At 45.0% G+C, this 19055-nt stretch overlaps 1 protein-coding gene across 1 annotated transcript in view; it reads left to right on the top strand.

The window, feature by feature from the left end:
• The window catches only part of reps2 (RALBP1 associated Eps domain containing 2), a 75725-nt gene that overhangs the window by 21703 nt on the left and 34967 nt on the right, over nt 1-19055 (top strand). Inside the window, 1 exon segment of the mRNA XM_084309311.1 lies at nt 9967-10142. Coding sequence (XP_084165437.1) covers nt 9967-10142 — 176 coding nt within the window.

Genomic DNA, 19055 nt, shown 5'->3' with positions numbered 1-19055 from the left:
CGGTGGTCGAACTTTGGCTATGGGCATCTCGCAGCTCCACATCCCTGGTGCAGAGAATGTGGGCGCGGATATGATGTCTCGGGGCGGTCCTCGTTACGACGAGTGGGAACTCCCCGACATAGTCAGGCAGATCTGGGATCGCTTCGGGGAGGCCTCTGTAGATCTGTTTGCGAGCCGACGCTCTCACAAGTGCCCCTTGTGGTTCTCGGTCAGTCGAGCAGATCATCCCCCCTTGGGGGTGGATGCCTTCTCGATCTTTCCATGGCCGCCCGGTCTTCTGTACGCTTTTCCTCCTGTACAGCTGTTGGGTCAGCTGTTGGAGCGGATACGGAGGGAGCGCAGGACGGTGATCCCCCCCCCCCTTCATATGCAATATTGGGCAATGTGTATTTGGAATGGCGATCAGATAATTGGATTATTTCTTTTGCATTACATCAGAGACCAGGTAAGGAATCTTGCGTTGATCTGATATTTCTTTCTACCGCGATCGAAGCTGTCTGTGTGTGTGTGTGTGTGTGGCTGTTTACCGTTGGGTGCAGGAGGGCGTGAACACTTAAGGTAACGCAATTGTGCTTCCGCATTGCTCTGATTGGCCAGCGCTCTCCCTTCGTGAATCGCAGCAGCTCTATGCACAGAGCGTAGACACGTCACTTGTTGCAAGCTCTCCAGAAAAACACAAAGCCGCCATCTTTAATGTGTCGCATAGGTCGCATAGGTAATATTAATAGGTTGCCGCGGCATTATGCATTCATAATCCCCCCCTACATAACAACCACGCAGGTTAATCAGCAGGTTAATCAGCAAAGGTTAATAATAATAACCACGCAGGTTAATTAGCAACGCTCGCACAATACCAAGCTTAATAATAAGTAGGCAATTGGCACAAGTGTAAATTATACATTCGTCACTCAGTTTTAACATCGACGGTTAGCTCAACTCGTTCGTCAGCTTGCTGTGGAGCCTATGGTCAGTTGGTGACAAGTTCGAATCACTTCATTTTTTTTTTTTTTTTTTACGTTTAATTAATTTATCATCTCTATATAAACGTAACTAGCTATTCATATGAATCGAAATAACGTTCATCTCCGCGAGCCTTCAGAGCTGCTCTTATTTGTAAATAGAAGAAAAAATAACAGCATATAACGTTATGAATAAAACGCGAAATAACAGCATATAACGTTATGTTATATAACGTTTATGAGTGAATCTGGTAGAGTGAATCTGGTAGTTGTTTTGATAAATATGTACATTCCGCCGATTAACATTACATTTCCGTGAATAGGTCGCTTAACATTACAAGGCTTGCTTGCATTACTGGCGTGCGGGCGAAAACGAGCGTAGAGTCACGTGGGGTCAGTGGGCCAATCAGAGCAATGCGGAAGCACAAGTGCGTTACCTTAAGTGTTCACGCTGCAGGAGGTGGGGGGGGGGGGAGCCCCGTGCTACGAGGGCTATTTCATGTATGCACGAGGAAGGATAATAATGATAATCTAGCGTTGATTTCAGGAAGATTCGATAATCAGGCGAAAAATGACAACGTGTTTAGTGTATTCCACTAAAACGCTATTATCGCGTCTTTTCCTGGGATTACTAAGAATCACCAAAACTATACTCATATTCAAAACAGTATAAAACGGAAATGTACTGATGAAAAAAACTATCTGTTTTGTGCATGTTGACTAGAAGCAACTCACTGACAATCGACGGGTGTATTAGACCCATAGCTATAATATAAGATATATTTTAAAGCGGCTGGGTGGCGCAGCGGACATTGTGCTCGTCACCAACGCAAGAGACACCGGTCTCGAATCCGGCTGTCAGCGTTGCCTCCAGCTTGGACCGGCCGTCATACTGACTCAATTGGCAGAGTCAGCGGGTCTACTCCCGTTATTTTCTGGTGCCCAAGAAAAAGGGGGGGGGTCAGACCTATACTGGATCTGTCCGCGTTCAATCGGTTGATTGTAGCGAGACCATTCAGGATGTTGACCGTCAAACTCCTTCTGCTTGCTGTCAGAAGGGGAGACTGGTTCACCTCCATAGACCTGAAGGATGCGTATTTTCACATCCCGATTTTCCCTCCTCACAGGAAGTTCCTGCGGTTCCTGTTTCAGGGCGTAGCGTACGAGTACCAGAGGTTGCCGTTCGGCTATTCTCTGGCTCCCCGCACATTCACCAAGTGCGTAGCGACTGCGCTGGAGCCTCTACGTCGTCGGGGAATACGGGTTCTATTCTATCTTGATGACATTCTACTCCTCAGTCGTTCGGAAGAGGTTGCCAGGTCTCATACCAGGCTGGTGGTGGAATTCCTCACCAGGCTGGGTTTTGCTGTGAACTGGAAGAAGAGTACGCCTCTTCCCAGTCAACAGGTGGAGTACTTGGGCTTGACGCTGAGGTCAAGGCCCATGGTTGTAACCCTCTCGCAGCAGTGGCGGGTGTCTATCCTTCACACGCTCGGGGGTTTCCGTCTGGGAGGGACGGTCACGGCGCTGCAAGTGATGCGCCTGCTCGGTATGATGGCATCTGCTCACATGGTGGTTCCTCTTGGCCTCCTCTTCATGAGGAGGATACAGAGGTGGTTTTTCTCTATGGGAATAGATCCGGTGAGGGACAAATGGAAACGGTTGACGGTTCCTTTGTCGATATGGGGAAATCTCGCCCATTGGAGGAGGCTGGGTATCCTCACCATTGGGGTTCCCATGGGCAGCAGGCGCTCACACGTCACAGTCTTCACCGACGCCTCTCTCAGGGGTTGGGGAGGGACGTGTCGGACCAACGCAGTGGGGGGCAGCTGGACGAAGGTCCATGCTGGCCCGTCTACCCCGCACATCAATGTGTTGGAATTGAAGGCGGTCCTCCTGGTCCTCAAACGGTTCGACCACCTGGTGGTAGGCGAGCACGTTCTGGTCAGAACGGACAGTATGACGGCAGCGGCGTATATCAACAGGCAGGGTGGGACTCGTTCCATCCGCCTGCACCGGGCGGTGGTCGAACTTTGGCTATGGGCATCTCGCAGCTCCACATCCCTGGTGCAGAGAATGTGGGCGCGGATATGATGTCTCGGGGCGGTCCTCGTTACGACGAGTGGGAACTCCCCGACATAGTCAGGCAGATCTGGGATCGCTTCGGGGAGGCCTCGGTAGATCTGTTTGCGAGCCGACGCTCTCACAAGTGCCCCTTGTGGTTCTCGGTCAGTCGAGCAGATCATCCCCCCTTGGGGGTGGATGCCTTCTCGATCTTTCCATGGCCGCCCGGTCTTCTGTACGCTTTTCCTCCTGTACAGCTGTTGGGTCAGCTGTTGGAGCGGATACGGAGGGAGCGCAGGACGGTGATCCCCCCCCCCTTCATATGCAATATTGGGCAATGTGTATTTGGAATGGCGATCAGATAATTGGATTATTTCTTTTGCATTACATCAGAGACCAGGTAAGGAATCTTGCGTTGATCTGATATTTCTTTCTACCGCGATCGAAGCTGTCTGTGTGTGTGTGTGTGTGTGGCTGTTTACCGTTGGGTGCAGGAGGGCGTGAACACTTAAGGTAACGCACTTGTGCTTCCGCATTGCTCTGATTGGCCAGCGCTCTCCCTTTGTGAATCGCAGCAGCTCTATGCACCGAGCGTAGACACGTCACTTGTTGCAAGCTCTCCAGAAAAACACAAAGCCGCCATCTTTAATGTGTCGCATAGGTCGCATAGGTAATATTAATAGGTTGCCGCGGCATTATGCATTCATAATCCCCCCCTACATAACAACCACGCAGGTTAATCAGCAGGTTAATCAGCAAAGGTTAATAATAATAACCACGCAGGTTAATTAGCAACGCTCGCACAATACCAAGCTTAATAATAAGTAGGCAATTGGCACAAGTGTAAATTATACATTCGTCACTCAGTTTTAACATCGACGGTTAGCTCAACTCGTTCGTCAGCTTGCTGTGGAGCCTATGGTCAGTTGGTGACAAGTTCGAATCACTTCATTTTTTATTTTTTTTTTACGTTTAATTAATTTATCATCTCTATATAAACGTAACTAGCTATTCATATGAATCGAAATAACGTTCATCTCCGCGAGCCTTCAGAGCTGCTCTTATTTGTAAATAGAAGAAAAAATAACAGCATATAACGTTATGAATAAAACGCGAAATAACAGCATATAACGTTATGTTATATAACGTTTATGAGTGAATCTGGTAGAGTGAATCTGGTAGTTGTTTTGATAAATATGTACATTCCGCCGATTAACATTACATTTCCGTGAATAGGTTGCTTAACATTACAAGGCTCGCTTGCATTACTGGCGTGCGGGCGAAAACGAGCGTAGAGTCACGTGGGGTCAGTGGGCCAATCAGAGCAATGCGGAAGCACAAGTGCGTTACCTTAAGTGTTCACGCTGCAGGAGGTGGGGGGGGGGGGGGGGAGCCCCGTGCTACGAGGGCTATTTCATGTATGCACGAGGAAGGATAATAATGATAATCTAGCGTTGATTTCAGGAAGATTCGATAATCAGGCGAAAAATGACAACGTGTTTAGTGTATTCCACTAAAACACTATTATCGCGTCTTTTCCTGGGATTACTAAGAATCACCAAAACTATACTCATATTCAAAACAGTATAAAACGGAAATCTGTTTTGTGCATGTTGACTAGAAGCAACTCACTGACAATCGACGGGTGTATTAGACCCATAGCTATAATATAAGATATATTTTAAAGCGGCTGGGTGGCGCAGCGGACATTGTGCTCGTCACCAACGCAAGAGACACCGGTCTCGAATCCGGCTGTCAGCGTTGCCTCCAGCTTGGACCGGCCGTCATACTGACTCAATTGGCAGAGTCAGCGGGAGGGAAGTCGATGGGTGGTAATCTGGTCGTTGTAAACAGCGACTCCTACAGGTCGGTCAGGGCGCCTGCACAGCAAAGACAGGAGATGGCGGGGGCAGTGTGAGCCTCCCACACGTTACACCTCGCCAATGAGAGTCCGCGCTGGCAGGTGAAAAGAAGTGGCTGGCTGCCTCCACATGTATCGGAGGGGACATGTGATGGGCTTCTACCCTCCCTACGACCGGCCAGTGGGGGGCACATGCGAGCAACGATCAGGACAGGGGAGGGAGAATTGGCACGAGAGGAAATTGGGATGGGAGAAAAATTACAGAAAAAGGAGGAGAAAAAGTAGGTAAAAAAAAGAAATATTTTAAGCACTCGCAAATCTCGCAGTCTCCCCATTGATTAAGCGATGGCGTTCTAGCACCCCCTGGCTCATTAAGCGATGGCACTGGATGAGTTAATCATTATATTATATTATTGAATTATTGTTAAAGTGTTGTCAATACTTAGTCGGACAACATTATAAACTGAAAGGGACTGCACTGGTCTGTGCAAGCTATTTCTAGGTTTGTGCAGCAGAGTCGCAGTACAGAGTAGCCTTCACTTTCACTTGTAGAGTTGTTTTAACTTCATGTGAAGGAGAAAAAGAAGGCTTTAGAAGTGACACAACAGATTACACAACGATGGTGGATGATTTGGCGATCTTGTTCAGATTTAAACCTTGCAGCAGTGAAAGCTCGACTGGGGAGGAGCTCAGGACCAGTCCAGACCAGCAACAGTATGTTTGTGAGATGCACTAAGGCTGTAGCTACATTGATCTGCCAATGAACCGATAGAAAATGTATGGAAGGTATTACTTTCTGTTGGTTTATTTTTAATTAGAACCTAACGTAAACTGTCCAACAGATGGATACAGATGGATTGAACATTTCCACCATCAACTAAAAACACACTTCTTCATTCAATATCTGAAATTTAAAAATATATATACTAACCTTCATACTGTTATGCACTTTGCTACTAAGTAATCTACCTTACCTATATTACTACCTACTATGCTAATATGTCTATATACTATTATGCACTCAAGATTGTAGCACTCAGGTTCGACACTGTTTGACGAACAATGTTACATGCCCTGCCTTAGCTGCCAGAGTTCCTGCTGACTTGTTGTACAGAACTTGTAAGTCCCTTTGGATAAAAGTGTCAGCTAAATGACTAAATGTAAATATAAATACAAGGCACACTACTTTTTTTTTTAATCCTCTTTTTCTCCACCTGATTTTCTATTATTCTCCCCATCCCAATTTAGTCGTTATGCCAATTCCCCCCCTCCCCTACCTGGTTGTTGTGCGCATGTTCCTCCTACTGGTTGGTATAAGGGAACCCCCCTTAACACTTTCACTGCCCAAGTTTAATTCATTATTAGTCCCTTGAATGCCCAGGGCCACTTCAATGTTAGCGTTAATATCGCCTAATCTATGTTTTAAATTATGGCTATGTGTCTAATCTGCCCGTCGCTTATCAAAGACTCATTTTCCAGTCAACATTGTCGTAGCAGATTGTTTTTTTATCGGTTCATTTCCGTTTTCTACCATTCTGAAAAGCACTCGGTTTCACGGAAAAAAGAAGAGATTCCCTGATAATCGCCTTTTCCTGGAATATTCTAGAACGTTGTCATTTTTCTGCCTATTTATGAATCGTTTTCAAATAAACGGTAGATTATCGATAGTATATGTGTACGCATGCACGCTCTTGCGGCGAGCCGAAAATCGAGTCTCCTATTTCCTGACGGCGCGCACAGTCAAACAGCGATATCACATAATCACATAAAAGCTTATATATCCGTGAAAACGGGTCTGATTATCCTTAGACTGGTAACATAGATTCCTTACCTGAGATCAGATGGTATCCAAATGGATTATTCCAATTCCTGATCGCCATTCGAAAAAATCGCTCCTTTTAGTGATCCACTGTGTATACTGTAAAACACATATTCCCATGAAGCTGGTAGACGCCGGTTGCATGAGTGAGAAGTAAAATGTGGAGTGTGGGTTTTTTTTTCTCATTCATTTTCATTGAGTTCAATCCAAAAGGGTGAATTACCATCTGGGAGACGATAGGGGGCGCTTTTTTCACATCTGAGCGCCTGAGGTAGCTGAATTTCCAACGGTAGACACGGTTGATAAAATATGATTTCAGATAGCAAAAAATTTATAAAAAAAGAGAACAAACTAATATTCTCGTGATTGGGCATTCAACCCGGGGGGTAATAACCCGAATAATCTCGGGCGTGGCATGCAAAGTGTTAAGGACCCCCTCGAAAACGAGATAGCATATCTCAAGTGGCTTATCCTTCTAATACATTTCAAATTTACTGAAGTCCACCACATGCTTCCTCCGACACATGTGGAGACAGCCAGTGGCTCTCTTCTCACCTGGCAGCGAGGACTCTCATTGGTGAAGCATAACACGTGGGAGGTCACGCTGCCTTCACCATTTCCTGCCTTTCGCTGAGCAGGCACCCAGACCTGACCTGTAGACGCCTAGCCTGGCGCTGTCCACAACGCCAGATTACCACCCTCGACTTCCCTCCCGCTAACTCAGCCAAACGAGTTAGTATGACGATAGGCCCAAGCCGCAGGGCAATGCTGACTCCGGGAGTCGAGACCGCAGCCTCTTGCATTGGTGACGAGCGCAATCTCCGCTACGCCATCCGACCGCCCGCAAGGCACACTACTTTGAACGTGATTCTGGGACTCTGGAAAGCAGATAACTAATTTGTTAGTGGGCCAAGCATTATCTGCAGTGCTCCAGTTTTGAATTTGATCACATCATTACAGTTCAAACTTTTAATATTTCACCAGGTTCAAACTTCAATTTAAAAGTGACAGCCCTATTGTATATTCTTCTTGTGTATATTACAAGAAAGGTGTGGGAATATTCTTGTCCTCATGTAACTAAGAGCAACCGATAGTCATTGCAGTCATCACCAGTCACCTCAGTTGAGTGGACACTGTAGTGGATATGTGACAATGCTGGATCCATGCAGGACAAAAGCATATGTAGATAGCACAATGAGACTAGGAGTTAACTAGGTAGCACAACGAGAATGATCATTGCATTTATATAGCGCTTTTCTAGTCACTCAAATCGCTTTACAATGTAGGGTGGAAATTGCCTCCTTCACCACCACTGTGTAGCACCCAACCTTGGGCTATGCAGGCTCAATGGCTGCCATTCACTGGCACCAGGCACACATCACACTACACAATGGTTGAAAGGCTGAAGAGACAAGAGCGCCTTTCACACTGTCCGTTCAAGCCAGGAATCTTACCCCATTATGCCGACATGGCATTCTGTGTGAAAGGTACAAACGCTGAATGGGGTCAAAGTTGATGCTGCGTTCTGCCATCCTCAGGTATGGTGAAATTGCCACGGTGGTTTCGCCTCCAGCGTCTGTGTGAAAGGGACAACCTGGCATCGTGGGACAGGGTGTGACGTTTTGATGATGTGGTTAATTCTGTGGTGGTTAGCTTGTAGGTTATATCATAGCCACACTTATTTTCATATTAAAGGGGAGCGCTGCACCATGGCACTATCCCCGCATCACCAACCCATGGGATAGAACAAAGGCTGACAACATTTTATGTCTAATTAAAATAATATGATGCGAGAAAAAGCTCATGGTACATCAACTGCCTGCGCTGGACTTGTACACCAGTCTCCATAAAATAGTGACACTGCATCATCTACTTCGGGATAAAGATTTCGGGACATAGAAATGTAGGGTTTGTGAACTAACACTACTTTGACTATCAAGAGCTCAGTCACTCCGTCACGGTGGCCACCTCCAGCCCCTGTTCCTCTGTCTCTCCCCCTTGTGTTTGCACCCTGACCCAGCAGATGTCCCAGTGCGTTCCCACATGTGGTCATGTTGGCTCCTGTCTGCCCCGCTGTTCGTCATCGGTCGTCACCCCCAGCTGTTTTCCATTAGCCATTATTCGCCTTGTGTCTTTCAGTCGTGTTCCCCTTGTCAGTGTTTGCCCGGTCGCTTGTCTCTGTTACCTGATTAACCTGCCTGCCTGCGCCCGTTCCTGCTCTACCGGTTTGAGTTAGTCGTTCTTCCCTGCCTGCCGTCATTAACACTTTGACTGCCACGCTGTTTGTTCTAAATTACCCATAGAATGCCAGCCTTCTAGTCGTTTCCGTGGTCGTTGCACTATGTTTGCGAAGCTGTGTGTGTGTTCTGTATTATAGCTGTAGAGACACGGTGTGGCTCATTTTGACAAACATTACTTGTAGTCCAGCATGGGAATAATAGTTTGTTTCCACACGCTGTAGTTTGTAGTTTATTACACGCTAAACATTGCGCATTTCCAAGATAATACAGTCTTTTTTCATGGATCGCGAGATAAAACACGATATGTGCAATAAGCCCAAACTGTTCTGGCTGATCCCCTGAAACCCTGAATACTCCCATATCAAAGGTATATGACTTGTATATATGTATCATCACAAACTCATCAAGCCGAGCATGCTTTTCTATCTATCTTTTCGTCCGGTGAAACACAGGACTGTGATCGTTAGAAAAACACGTTTCAGATTAGGTAAAATAGACATAGAATGTACCTTACCTTAGCCAGAAGGTATTCCAAAAGAATAATTCCAAGTGATCGCATCGCCATCGCGATTACCAGTGTATATGTCTATTTGTGTATATGTCGTTTCGATGGTCAAATACGTTTATGCAACGGAATTCCGAGGCGAGGACTGTGAATTTCTGTCCCAGCAGAAGGAGGGGCCACTCACGAGGAGAAACTGAAAGTGAAGCTGACTATCAGCCCCCAAGCCATTGCAGTTCAGACACGGACTATACTGCCACCTGGTGATAGTCGATCAGAATGCAGTTCTGTGTCGGGATGTGCCTAAATGATGCAGATGGCTCTGGGCAACTATGTAGAGCGGGGATCAAAGTAAAAAGATCAAACGATCCAAAAACGACTTTTTACGTTTATGGCACTCAGCGGTCAGCGCCCAGAAATGTAAAAAGCTGTTTTTGGCACAGAATGTGTTAAAAAATACATAAAAAAAAATATATATATATATATATATATATCCGCTGTGTCTCTGACTCCCGCTGTAGATCTACCTCTACCCAGATTCGTTGGGTTGAAGAATGAAGCAGAGCTGCGGTATCCGACCCTCCCTCAGAGCATGGACACTCAGGGGCCGCAGTGTGGAGCCGCGTCCGTCTCCGTCCCCTGGATCCCAGGGGAGAGGAGTGCCTTCAGACACCTGGAGGGCAGTGTGGAGAAGAAGGTGACTCGAGGGGGGGCTAGTGTATACTAGAGCTGTGAATCTTCACTGGCCTCACGATTCGATTACGATTCAGCTGCTGTCCACGATTCGATTCGATTCTACGATGCATCTCGATGCAGCTCAATAATATATTATATATTATATATAATATATATAATATATTATATATATTAATATTACATCCTCAATTTTATAATCTATATGACTGCACATGGCTACTTTTTCATCAATTAATACAAGCAGTCAGATACATTTACTTTTATTTAGAAAGTTCTTAAATCAGAATGTCAAAATAAATGTCTTTACTAGTGTTGCATGATACAGATACTACCCAGCTGTTAAAAATGGTTCAATACTCTTTTTTATTAGTATCAGTATCACTTTTAGAATAGCCTGATGCTGTATTTTCTATGAGTTGAGTGGATGTATGACCAGAGCACTAGCTTTAATAATACAGTAATAATAATAATAATATATTTGATTTGCAGTGTTGGGACTAACGCGTTACAGTAACACTGTTACTTTTGGCAGTAACTAGTACTCTAACCTAACGCATTACTTTTTAAATGCAGTAACTCCGTTACTGTTACTAAATGGTTTGTTACTGCGTTACTGCGTTACTGCGTTATTTGTATGTAGGTTGGTAGCGAGCGATAGCGATCAGTCCTTACTCCTGTGTGCGGAGAGTGCAGGAGACATGTTGTGGGCGTGTTTGTTTACACACTGCTACTACACACGTGTCGCCAATAAACAATAGTTTCAAGACATTGCGTCGGTCTGAGAGAAGAATCAAGCATCGGAAATACATTTGGACTGCAGTATTCTGTTGTGGATGGTTAAAACCTTTGTTTACATATTGTGGTGTGGATTAAAACGTTCGTTTCTGGACCCGTTTTCTGCCTGGCTGAAATCAAGCTTGCAGGCTCGTTCAGAAGTTGAACACTACAACCTCCACCACAACCACAAGTCTCTGTAAATAAGCTAGCTAATGGCTAATGCATCCTTACACTACTGGCAAGTATTTTCATATCTTAACCAACGTTGCAACTTGCAAGGCGCTTATAATGAAACGTTCCAACGGCGACATCAAGGCCTCATTCAACCTAGCGTGCACTTATTTTCAACCTAGAACCTAAGCTCTGTGATGATGGGGCCTCTCTCTCTCTCTCTCTCTATCTCTATCTCTCTCTCTCTCTCTCTCTCTCTCCTCTCTCTCTCTCTCTCTCTCTCTCTCTCTCTCTCTCTCTCTCATTCTCATTCTCATTCTCATTGATTATGTTACCAGGAAGGGGGCTCAGAGCCATCTCTCAATATTCTTCATCAAACCAGACCTCATACAGGCAACCACGTGTGTGTATGTATTTGTGTTGTGTGTGTGCATTCAGAAAGAGAGGGAGAGATTGAGAGAGAGAGAGAGGGAGAGAGGGAGGGAGAAAGAGAGAGAGTGGGAGAGAACGAGAGACCGCGAGTAAGATATTGTAGAGAGAGAGAGAGAGAGAGAGAGAGAGAGAGAGAGAGAGAAAAAATGCTCTACACTTCAAGCCCAGATTCAATCTAAAGTTGCAATGTCGTGTGTGTGTGTGTGTGTGTGTGTGTGAGAGAGAGGGAGGGAGGGAGGGAGGAAGGAAGGAAGGGGTGGGGAGGGAGAATGAGAGACAGAGAGCAAGAGACATACTAGGAGAGAGAGATTAGTGGAAACTGTCAAAATGATCAACAGATGTTGACTGTAAGAATCTGTAAGGGCATTAATGGGAGCAATATATATTTTTTAAAGTAACTAAATAGTTACTTTTCACAGTAACGCATTACTTTTGGGTGTAAGTAACTAGTAAAGTAACTGAGTTACTTTTGAAATAAAGTAACTAGTAAAGTAACTGAGTTACTATTTTTCAGTAACTAGCACAAAACTGTTGATTTGTAGGGCGCTTTAAGGGGAGACACTGCAGGTGAATAGGGTAAAAAAATTAACTAATAGATATCACAATGAAACTTCCCCAGTTGATTACTTATATTAAGACAAGACTTTTTTGTATTACAAGTTTTCTGAAATTGTATGTTTAAATATGCAAATGAGGCATGATCTACTTAAATATGCACTAATTTGCATATAATTCCAGGACAGAAATCTGAACATTGGATAAAGCCATTTTCAAAATTATAGTTTAATTTTGTTGACATATTAGAGCCAAAGGTTATTACAGAGGGGATTTTGGATATCTCTTTTTATCACTCCATAAATCAGAAAATACTCCATTCAGTCCATTTTTATGGTAAAATTCCATATTTCGCCATGTTTTTAGGAATAAAATGTGATATAATTCAGGGTATGAATGCGATATCAACAAACCCTTCTGTAAATACCTTCAGAACATAGATATGAATAGAACTGGAAGTTTTGGTGTATGTGAGTGCTACTGAAGTGGAGATTTCTGGCTCAGAGTATGAGGAAAAACTCTTAAAACTCATTTTTGGGAAAACGCCTTCAAAGTTCTGTATTGTAAAATGCCATACTTTTTTTTTTAAACAGATATTTACAAACACAATACCTAATCAAACCATTAGTAATAGACAACCTAAACACATGCCTGATAACTGAATAATAATAATAATGATGTTATTGAACTGAACAGAACTACACACACGCTACAAACAGTGTAGTACAGTGTAGTACCCCCTAATAGGCAACAAATATTTGAATAGATATCACTATGAAACTTTCCCAATTTGTTATGTACATATAAACTAAGAAAAAATATATTGCAAGTTTTCTGAAATTTATGTTTATATATGCAAATGAGGCACTTCCCCATTAAATATGTGCACATTTATGGATGCAATAAGGCAAAATGATGTAAAATAAACAACTAAATGTGTGTTATTGACGTTTTATTGTCACTAGTTTCATAGAAGACATATAACAAAATCTCAAAATCAACAAAAAAAGTATATTTGACTATTCACCTGCAGTGTCTCGCCTTAAAGTTGTGGAGCATATCCCAAAGCGCTACATACATTGTAAAAGAAGATAAAAGCTAGCAAGAGAGTTAAAAAAAATTATAATCGATTATGTTCTGTCACTGCATCGATGCAGAATCGTCCACGTCCGCATCGCGATGCATCTTAGAATCGAGAAATGTCCACACCCCTAATGTATACTCATTACTCACACTTTAAACGTTTCTAGTTAATTGATTATAGATTTGTATTCATTGGTAGCTGTGACCATGCAAGTAGTTAATACAAATGATGCAATGAACTCTATGGTCATTTGGGAATGAAGTTGGAATAAACCATTCTTATAATGATTTAATGTCGGACCTTAACACATTGGGTGCCACGCCCCTTTGCCCAGATAACCCCTTGAGTGCCAGCGCTTTAGTCAATGGGAGGTCAATGGGAGGTTAATGGGGATCATTGGATCAATAAACGTGATCGATATTTGGAATGGCGATTCGGAATTGGAATAATCTTTTTGCAGAACATCTGATGTGAGGTAAGGAATCTATTTTACCAGTCTTGGGGTAATCAGATGTTTTTTTTCACATATTCCACAACGTGTCCCCTATGTGTGTATGTGTGTACAGGGCCGCCTGGGAGAAATGCGAGGCCCTGTGCGAGATTTAAACGTGAGCCCCCCCCCCCCCCCCCCCCCCAAAAAGGTATATATATAGTGTGTGGAGACGGACGCGGCTCCACACTGCGGCCCCTGAGTGTCCATGCTCTGAGGGAGGGTCGGATACCGCAGCTCTGCTTCATTCTTCAACCCAACGAATCTGGGTAGAGGTAGATCTACAGCGGGAGTCAGAGACACAGCGGATATATATATATATATATATATATATATATATATATATTTTTTTTTCATACAGTCAACATATTCTTAAATAATAGCGCTGCCCGAGGCTGGGCATGATACAGTCAACATATAGCAAGAGAGAGAGCGAGAGAGAGCTCCCGTTCTACAGTCAATATACAGTGTACAGAGAGAGAGAGAGACACACATTGGAAAGAAATTGAAATGCTATTTGGCCCTAAACAGAGAGTACACAGTGGCAGAATACCTGAGCACTGTGACTGAAGATCCTTGACTAGGTACAGACTCAGCGAGCACAGCCTAGCCATCGAGAAAGGCCGCCATAGGCAGACTGTGTGTGTTAGAAAGAGAAAGAGAGAGAGAGAGAGAGAGAGAGCATGTGTGTTTGTGTGTTAGAGAGAGAGAGCATGTCTGTGTGTCGTGTGTGTGTGTGTTAGAGAGAGAGCATGTATGAGAGAGATAAGCAAAGATGAGCCCCTAAAGGATATTCAACTTTTAATGGAAGAACAAAACAGAAGGAAAAGATAACTTCACAAAGGCAACATGAATATACATAGATCCAAAAGGACAAAGATCAACACTTAAATCCAAAGAGAAGAGGGTCTATACCAGAGAAAACAAAGTAGCAAGGAGCCAATGGCCGACATCAGCTAAATAGGCTAACTGCAAATAGAGTAGCCAGGTACTGACACCAGGCCACACACAGCTTTGGCCAACGCTACCCAAGCTACACAAACGACCAAGACAATTCACACACAGCACATGTCGTATCTCCAAATGTTGTGAAGTAACATATGTTTTGCCTGGAAAAAAACATCGTTATTAACAAAACATTCGGGAGGGGAAGGAAGGAAGAGTGGGGTAATGTCCAATGGACATCTTACCTGCACCAAGGAACGCAGGGCAAAAGGCCGCAACACAGGTCTCCACGTTGACGAAAGGCCTCTCGCTGGCGGGACAAAAAGAAGCTATGGCCGGAGCCTTGTCATGGTGCAGGCCCGACTACATCTTCTGTCAAAGATGATGTCGTAGTCAGAGTGCCAGGGCCCCCTGCTATTCTCACGGCTAATGTCAATGGTCGTAGCACAAGCTAACAGCTAACTCTAGGCTAACTGATAGCATCAAACTAACTTCCCAGCCGAGCGCAGCCGGCAGCTAACGTCGTAGCTAAACAGCTAACTGGCTAACAGTTAGCTCAACCCGGCTATCGCTAACCATTAGCTAACGCAGAAGCAAGCTATGCGGCTACCACTGAAAAACTGTACAACGTGAGAAAAGCAATACAGGTGCTGACACCAGGCCACACACCGTTAGCTACTAGTACTACAACAGCTAGTCGGCCCGTTTGGCTCCAGAGAGAGGGAGAGAGAGAGAGAGAGATATCCACGGCGGGAATAGAATAGAGTGCATTAAAAACTCACCAAACGTCCAAGAGGATGGAGACAACTGTGAAGGGTAATTTCACATCCCCTCCTCCTCCACCTTTCCTCCTCCACCTTCCCTCCTCCACCTCCTCCTCCTCCTTCCCTCCTCCTCCACCTTATCCTCCTCCTCCTTCCCTCCTCATCTCCCACCTCCTCCTTCACCTCCTCCTCCTCCTTCCCTCCTCCCACAGGGTTGATCGTGAAGTCATGTTATCCTTCTCTCAAAAACTGTTAAAACACTATATCCATTCTATTATTCAGAACAGGCCAGATAACGCTTGCATCCAAGGCCGCAGCGAGCCCATTCCATTTGACTCCCTAAATGACCATATAAAGCCAACCCAATCAGAGACGAGCAAGGCGTCTCTATTCCACTGTGTTAAAACACATGACACTTTGCTTTTTGTCACTTTCACTCTGACAGACCTGTGAATATGCACTCTGACAGACTGAAAGTCCGTCCGTATGGGCGTACTGTATTATTTTCTTTTCCAATAAACCTGTATTGTATTCATTTAACGTGAGTCTCTTTCTGCTCCTGTTTGATTATTTCAGAATGCCTAATTCGCAGTGTGACACTGTTTTAGGCTGCTGGATGTCCGTGGAGAACCTGGTGGTTTGCACTCTGATTTAAGGCCAATCTCTTGTCTCTGTATTTCATTTAACCATCCCTAGAGACGTCAAAATCCACCACACAACCGCGTGGAGTTGACGAAGTTCATCTGCCGAACGACCATCCTCTTCATCTTGGCATAACAATGCTGCACGCGCTGTCTCTAGGTTAGCTAACGCTAGTTAGCCTTTAGCTAAGCTAGCTACTAGCCGACATCATCATGGCTATATCCCGACTGAACCACACTTAATATTATAACGTAGCTAAAGCTAACTAGCTGTCCCTGTCTTTAGCCGGGATGGCTAGCCTGACTGAACTGTCTAACATGCAACAACTTTCATCTTCAGTCCATCTGCCGAACGATGTCCTCTTCATCTTGGCTGGCATAACCTCCAATGCTGCACGCGCAAAATAGTCAGACGCTAGTGATGGGTCGGTCATGAGCGACTCGTTCATAAGAGCCGATTCATTGCCGTGAGCGTGAGTCGAATCGCTCACGTCTGGCAATGAGTCGGTTCACGCCCCCCCCCCCCCCCCCCGGCACGCACACAGACACACACAATGAACTCAACAGACGCTACCTTACCTGTAACCCCTCCCCTCATTGAAACCAATTCTGCTGCCTGCAGAGCATCAGAGCTGCCTGCAGAGCCTCAGAGCCAGGAACAAGTCAGACACATTCTACAAACGTGTCTAATGTGAAATATATAAGCATATAAGCAAAACTAGATTTTAGGTCTGTGATGAAAAAGGGCCTCGCGGGTTGGGGGGCCTCACAAAAAAAATAAATAAATAAAAAAATAATAAATAAAAAATATATTTTTTTTAATTTTTTTTTGTGCGAGGCCCCCCTTCCCGCGAGGCCCTGTGCGACCACACTGCTCGCACACCCCCTGAGGCGGCCCTGTGTGTGTATATGACGTTAGCGCTGACCAGGTCATAGATAATTTATTTTTCAGCCCGCTTCTCTAGCGTGTATAAGTACACATATACTATCGATAATCTAGCGTTTATTTGAAAACGATTCATAAATCAGCCGGAAAATGACAACGTGTTGTGTGTATTCCAATAAATGGCTATCTTTTTTTTCTTCTAGTAATTTCCAAAAACGTCCACTTTTCAAAACGGTATAAAACGGAAATGTACAGATGAAAAAACAATCCGTTTGGTACATGTTGACTGCAAGCAAGTCATTGATAAGCGACGGGCGTATTAGACACATAGCCACAATATAGAATATAGAAATAGCTCCGCAAAAATCATGAAATATCGGAAAATCTGTCCAAAAAGGCTGGCATTCAAGCGATAAATTGTGCGCCCCCTGCTGGCACTCAATGTGTTAAACCAGGGCCGCCTCAGGGGGTGTGCGAGCAGTGCGGTCGCACAGGGCCTCGCGGGAAGGGGGGCCTTGCACAAAAAAATTATTTTTTTTTTATTTTTTTTTGCGAGGCCCCCCTTCCCGCGAGGCCCTTTTTCATCACAGACCTAAAATCTAGTTTTGCTTATATGCTTATATATTTCACATTAGACACGTTTGTAGAATGTGTCTGACTTGTTCCTGGCTCTGCGGCTCTGCAGATACACTATTGGAGCTCTGAGGCTCTGCAGCAGATATATTATTGGTTTCAACTAAGGGAGGGGTTACATGTGTACAGTCGGCCGGCGTGCATCAGCTGCGTCTGACTATTTCGCGCGTGCAGCATTGGAGGTTATGCCACTGCCAGCCAAGACGAAGAGGACGGTCGTTCGGCAGATGGACTGAAGATGAAAGTTGTTGCATGTTAGAAAGTTCAGTCAGGCTAGCCATGTCGGCTTAGCTAAAGGCAGGGACAGCTAGTTAGCTTTAGCTATGTTATAATATCGAGTGCTAACGTGTGGTTCAGTCGGGATAGCCATGTCGGCTAGTAGCTTAGCTAAAGGCTAACTAGCGTTAGCTAACCTAGAGAGAGCACGTGCAGCATTGGAGGTTATGCCAAGATGAAGAGGACGGTCGTTCGGCAGATGAACTTCGTCAACTCCACGGTTGTCTCCTTCCTCTTAGACGTTTGGTGAGTTTTTAATGCACTCTATTCTATTCCCGCCGTGGAGATATCTCTCTCTCTCTCTCGGGCCGGCTAGCTATCGTGGCTAACGTTATGTTGGCTAACGTTATGTGGAGCCAGCGGGCCGGCTAGCTATCGTAGCTAACGTTATATTGAGCCAAGCGGGCCGGTTAGCTGTCGTAGCTAACGTTATATTGAGCCAAGCGGGCGGCTAGCTGTCGTAGCTAGCGTTATATTGAGCCAAGCGGGCCGGCTAGCTGTCGTAGCTAACGTTGTATTGAGCCAAGCGGGCCAGCTAGCTGTTGTAGCTAACGTTATATTGAGCCAAGCGGGCCGGCTAGCTGTCGTAGCTAACGTTATATTGAGCCAAGCGGGCCGGCTAGCTGTCGTAGCTAACGTTCTGTCGAGCTAGCGTCAGTACCTGGCCACTCTATTTGCAGTTAGCCTCTTTAGCTGATGTCGGCCGTTGGCTCCTTGCTACTTTGTTTTCTCTGTATAGACCCTCTTCTCTTTGGATTTAAGTGTTGATCTTTGTCCTTTTGGATCTATGTATATTCATGTTGCCTTTGTGAAGTTATCTTTTCCTTCTGTTTTGTTCTTCCATTAAAAGTTGAATATCCTTTAGGGGCTCATCTTAGCTGTCTTGCTTCTCTCTCTCTCTCTCTCTCTCTCTTCTCTCTCTCTCTCTCTCTCTCTCTCTCTCTCTCTGTCTGTCTGGACCACAGACTCATCTCTCTCTCTCTCTCTCTCTCTGTCTCTCTCTCTCTGTCTGTCTGTCTGGACCACAAACTCATCTCTCTCTCTCTCTCTCTCTCTCTCCCCTCTCTCTCTCTCTCTCTCTCTCTCTCTCTCTCTCTCTCTCTCTCTCTCTCTCTCTCTCTCTGTCTGTCTGGACCACAGGACTCATCTCTCTCTCTCTCTCTGGACCACAGACTCTCTCTGTCTGGATCTCTCTCTCTCTCTCTCTCTCTCTCTCTCTCTCTCTCTCTCTCTCTCTCTCTCTCTCTCTCTCTGTCTGGA

The sequence above is a fragment of the Notolepis coatsorum genome, assembly GCF_963971535.1.
Source record: "Notolepis coatsorum genome assembly, chromosome: 2".
NCBI lineage: Eukaryota > Metazoa > Chordata > Actinopteri > Aulopiformes > Paralepididae > Notolepis > Notolepis coatsorum.
The sequence above is the reverse complement of the archived record's forward strand: the minus strand, read 5'-3'. Positions and strand labels throughout refer to the sequence as shown.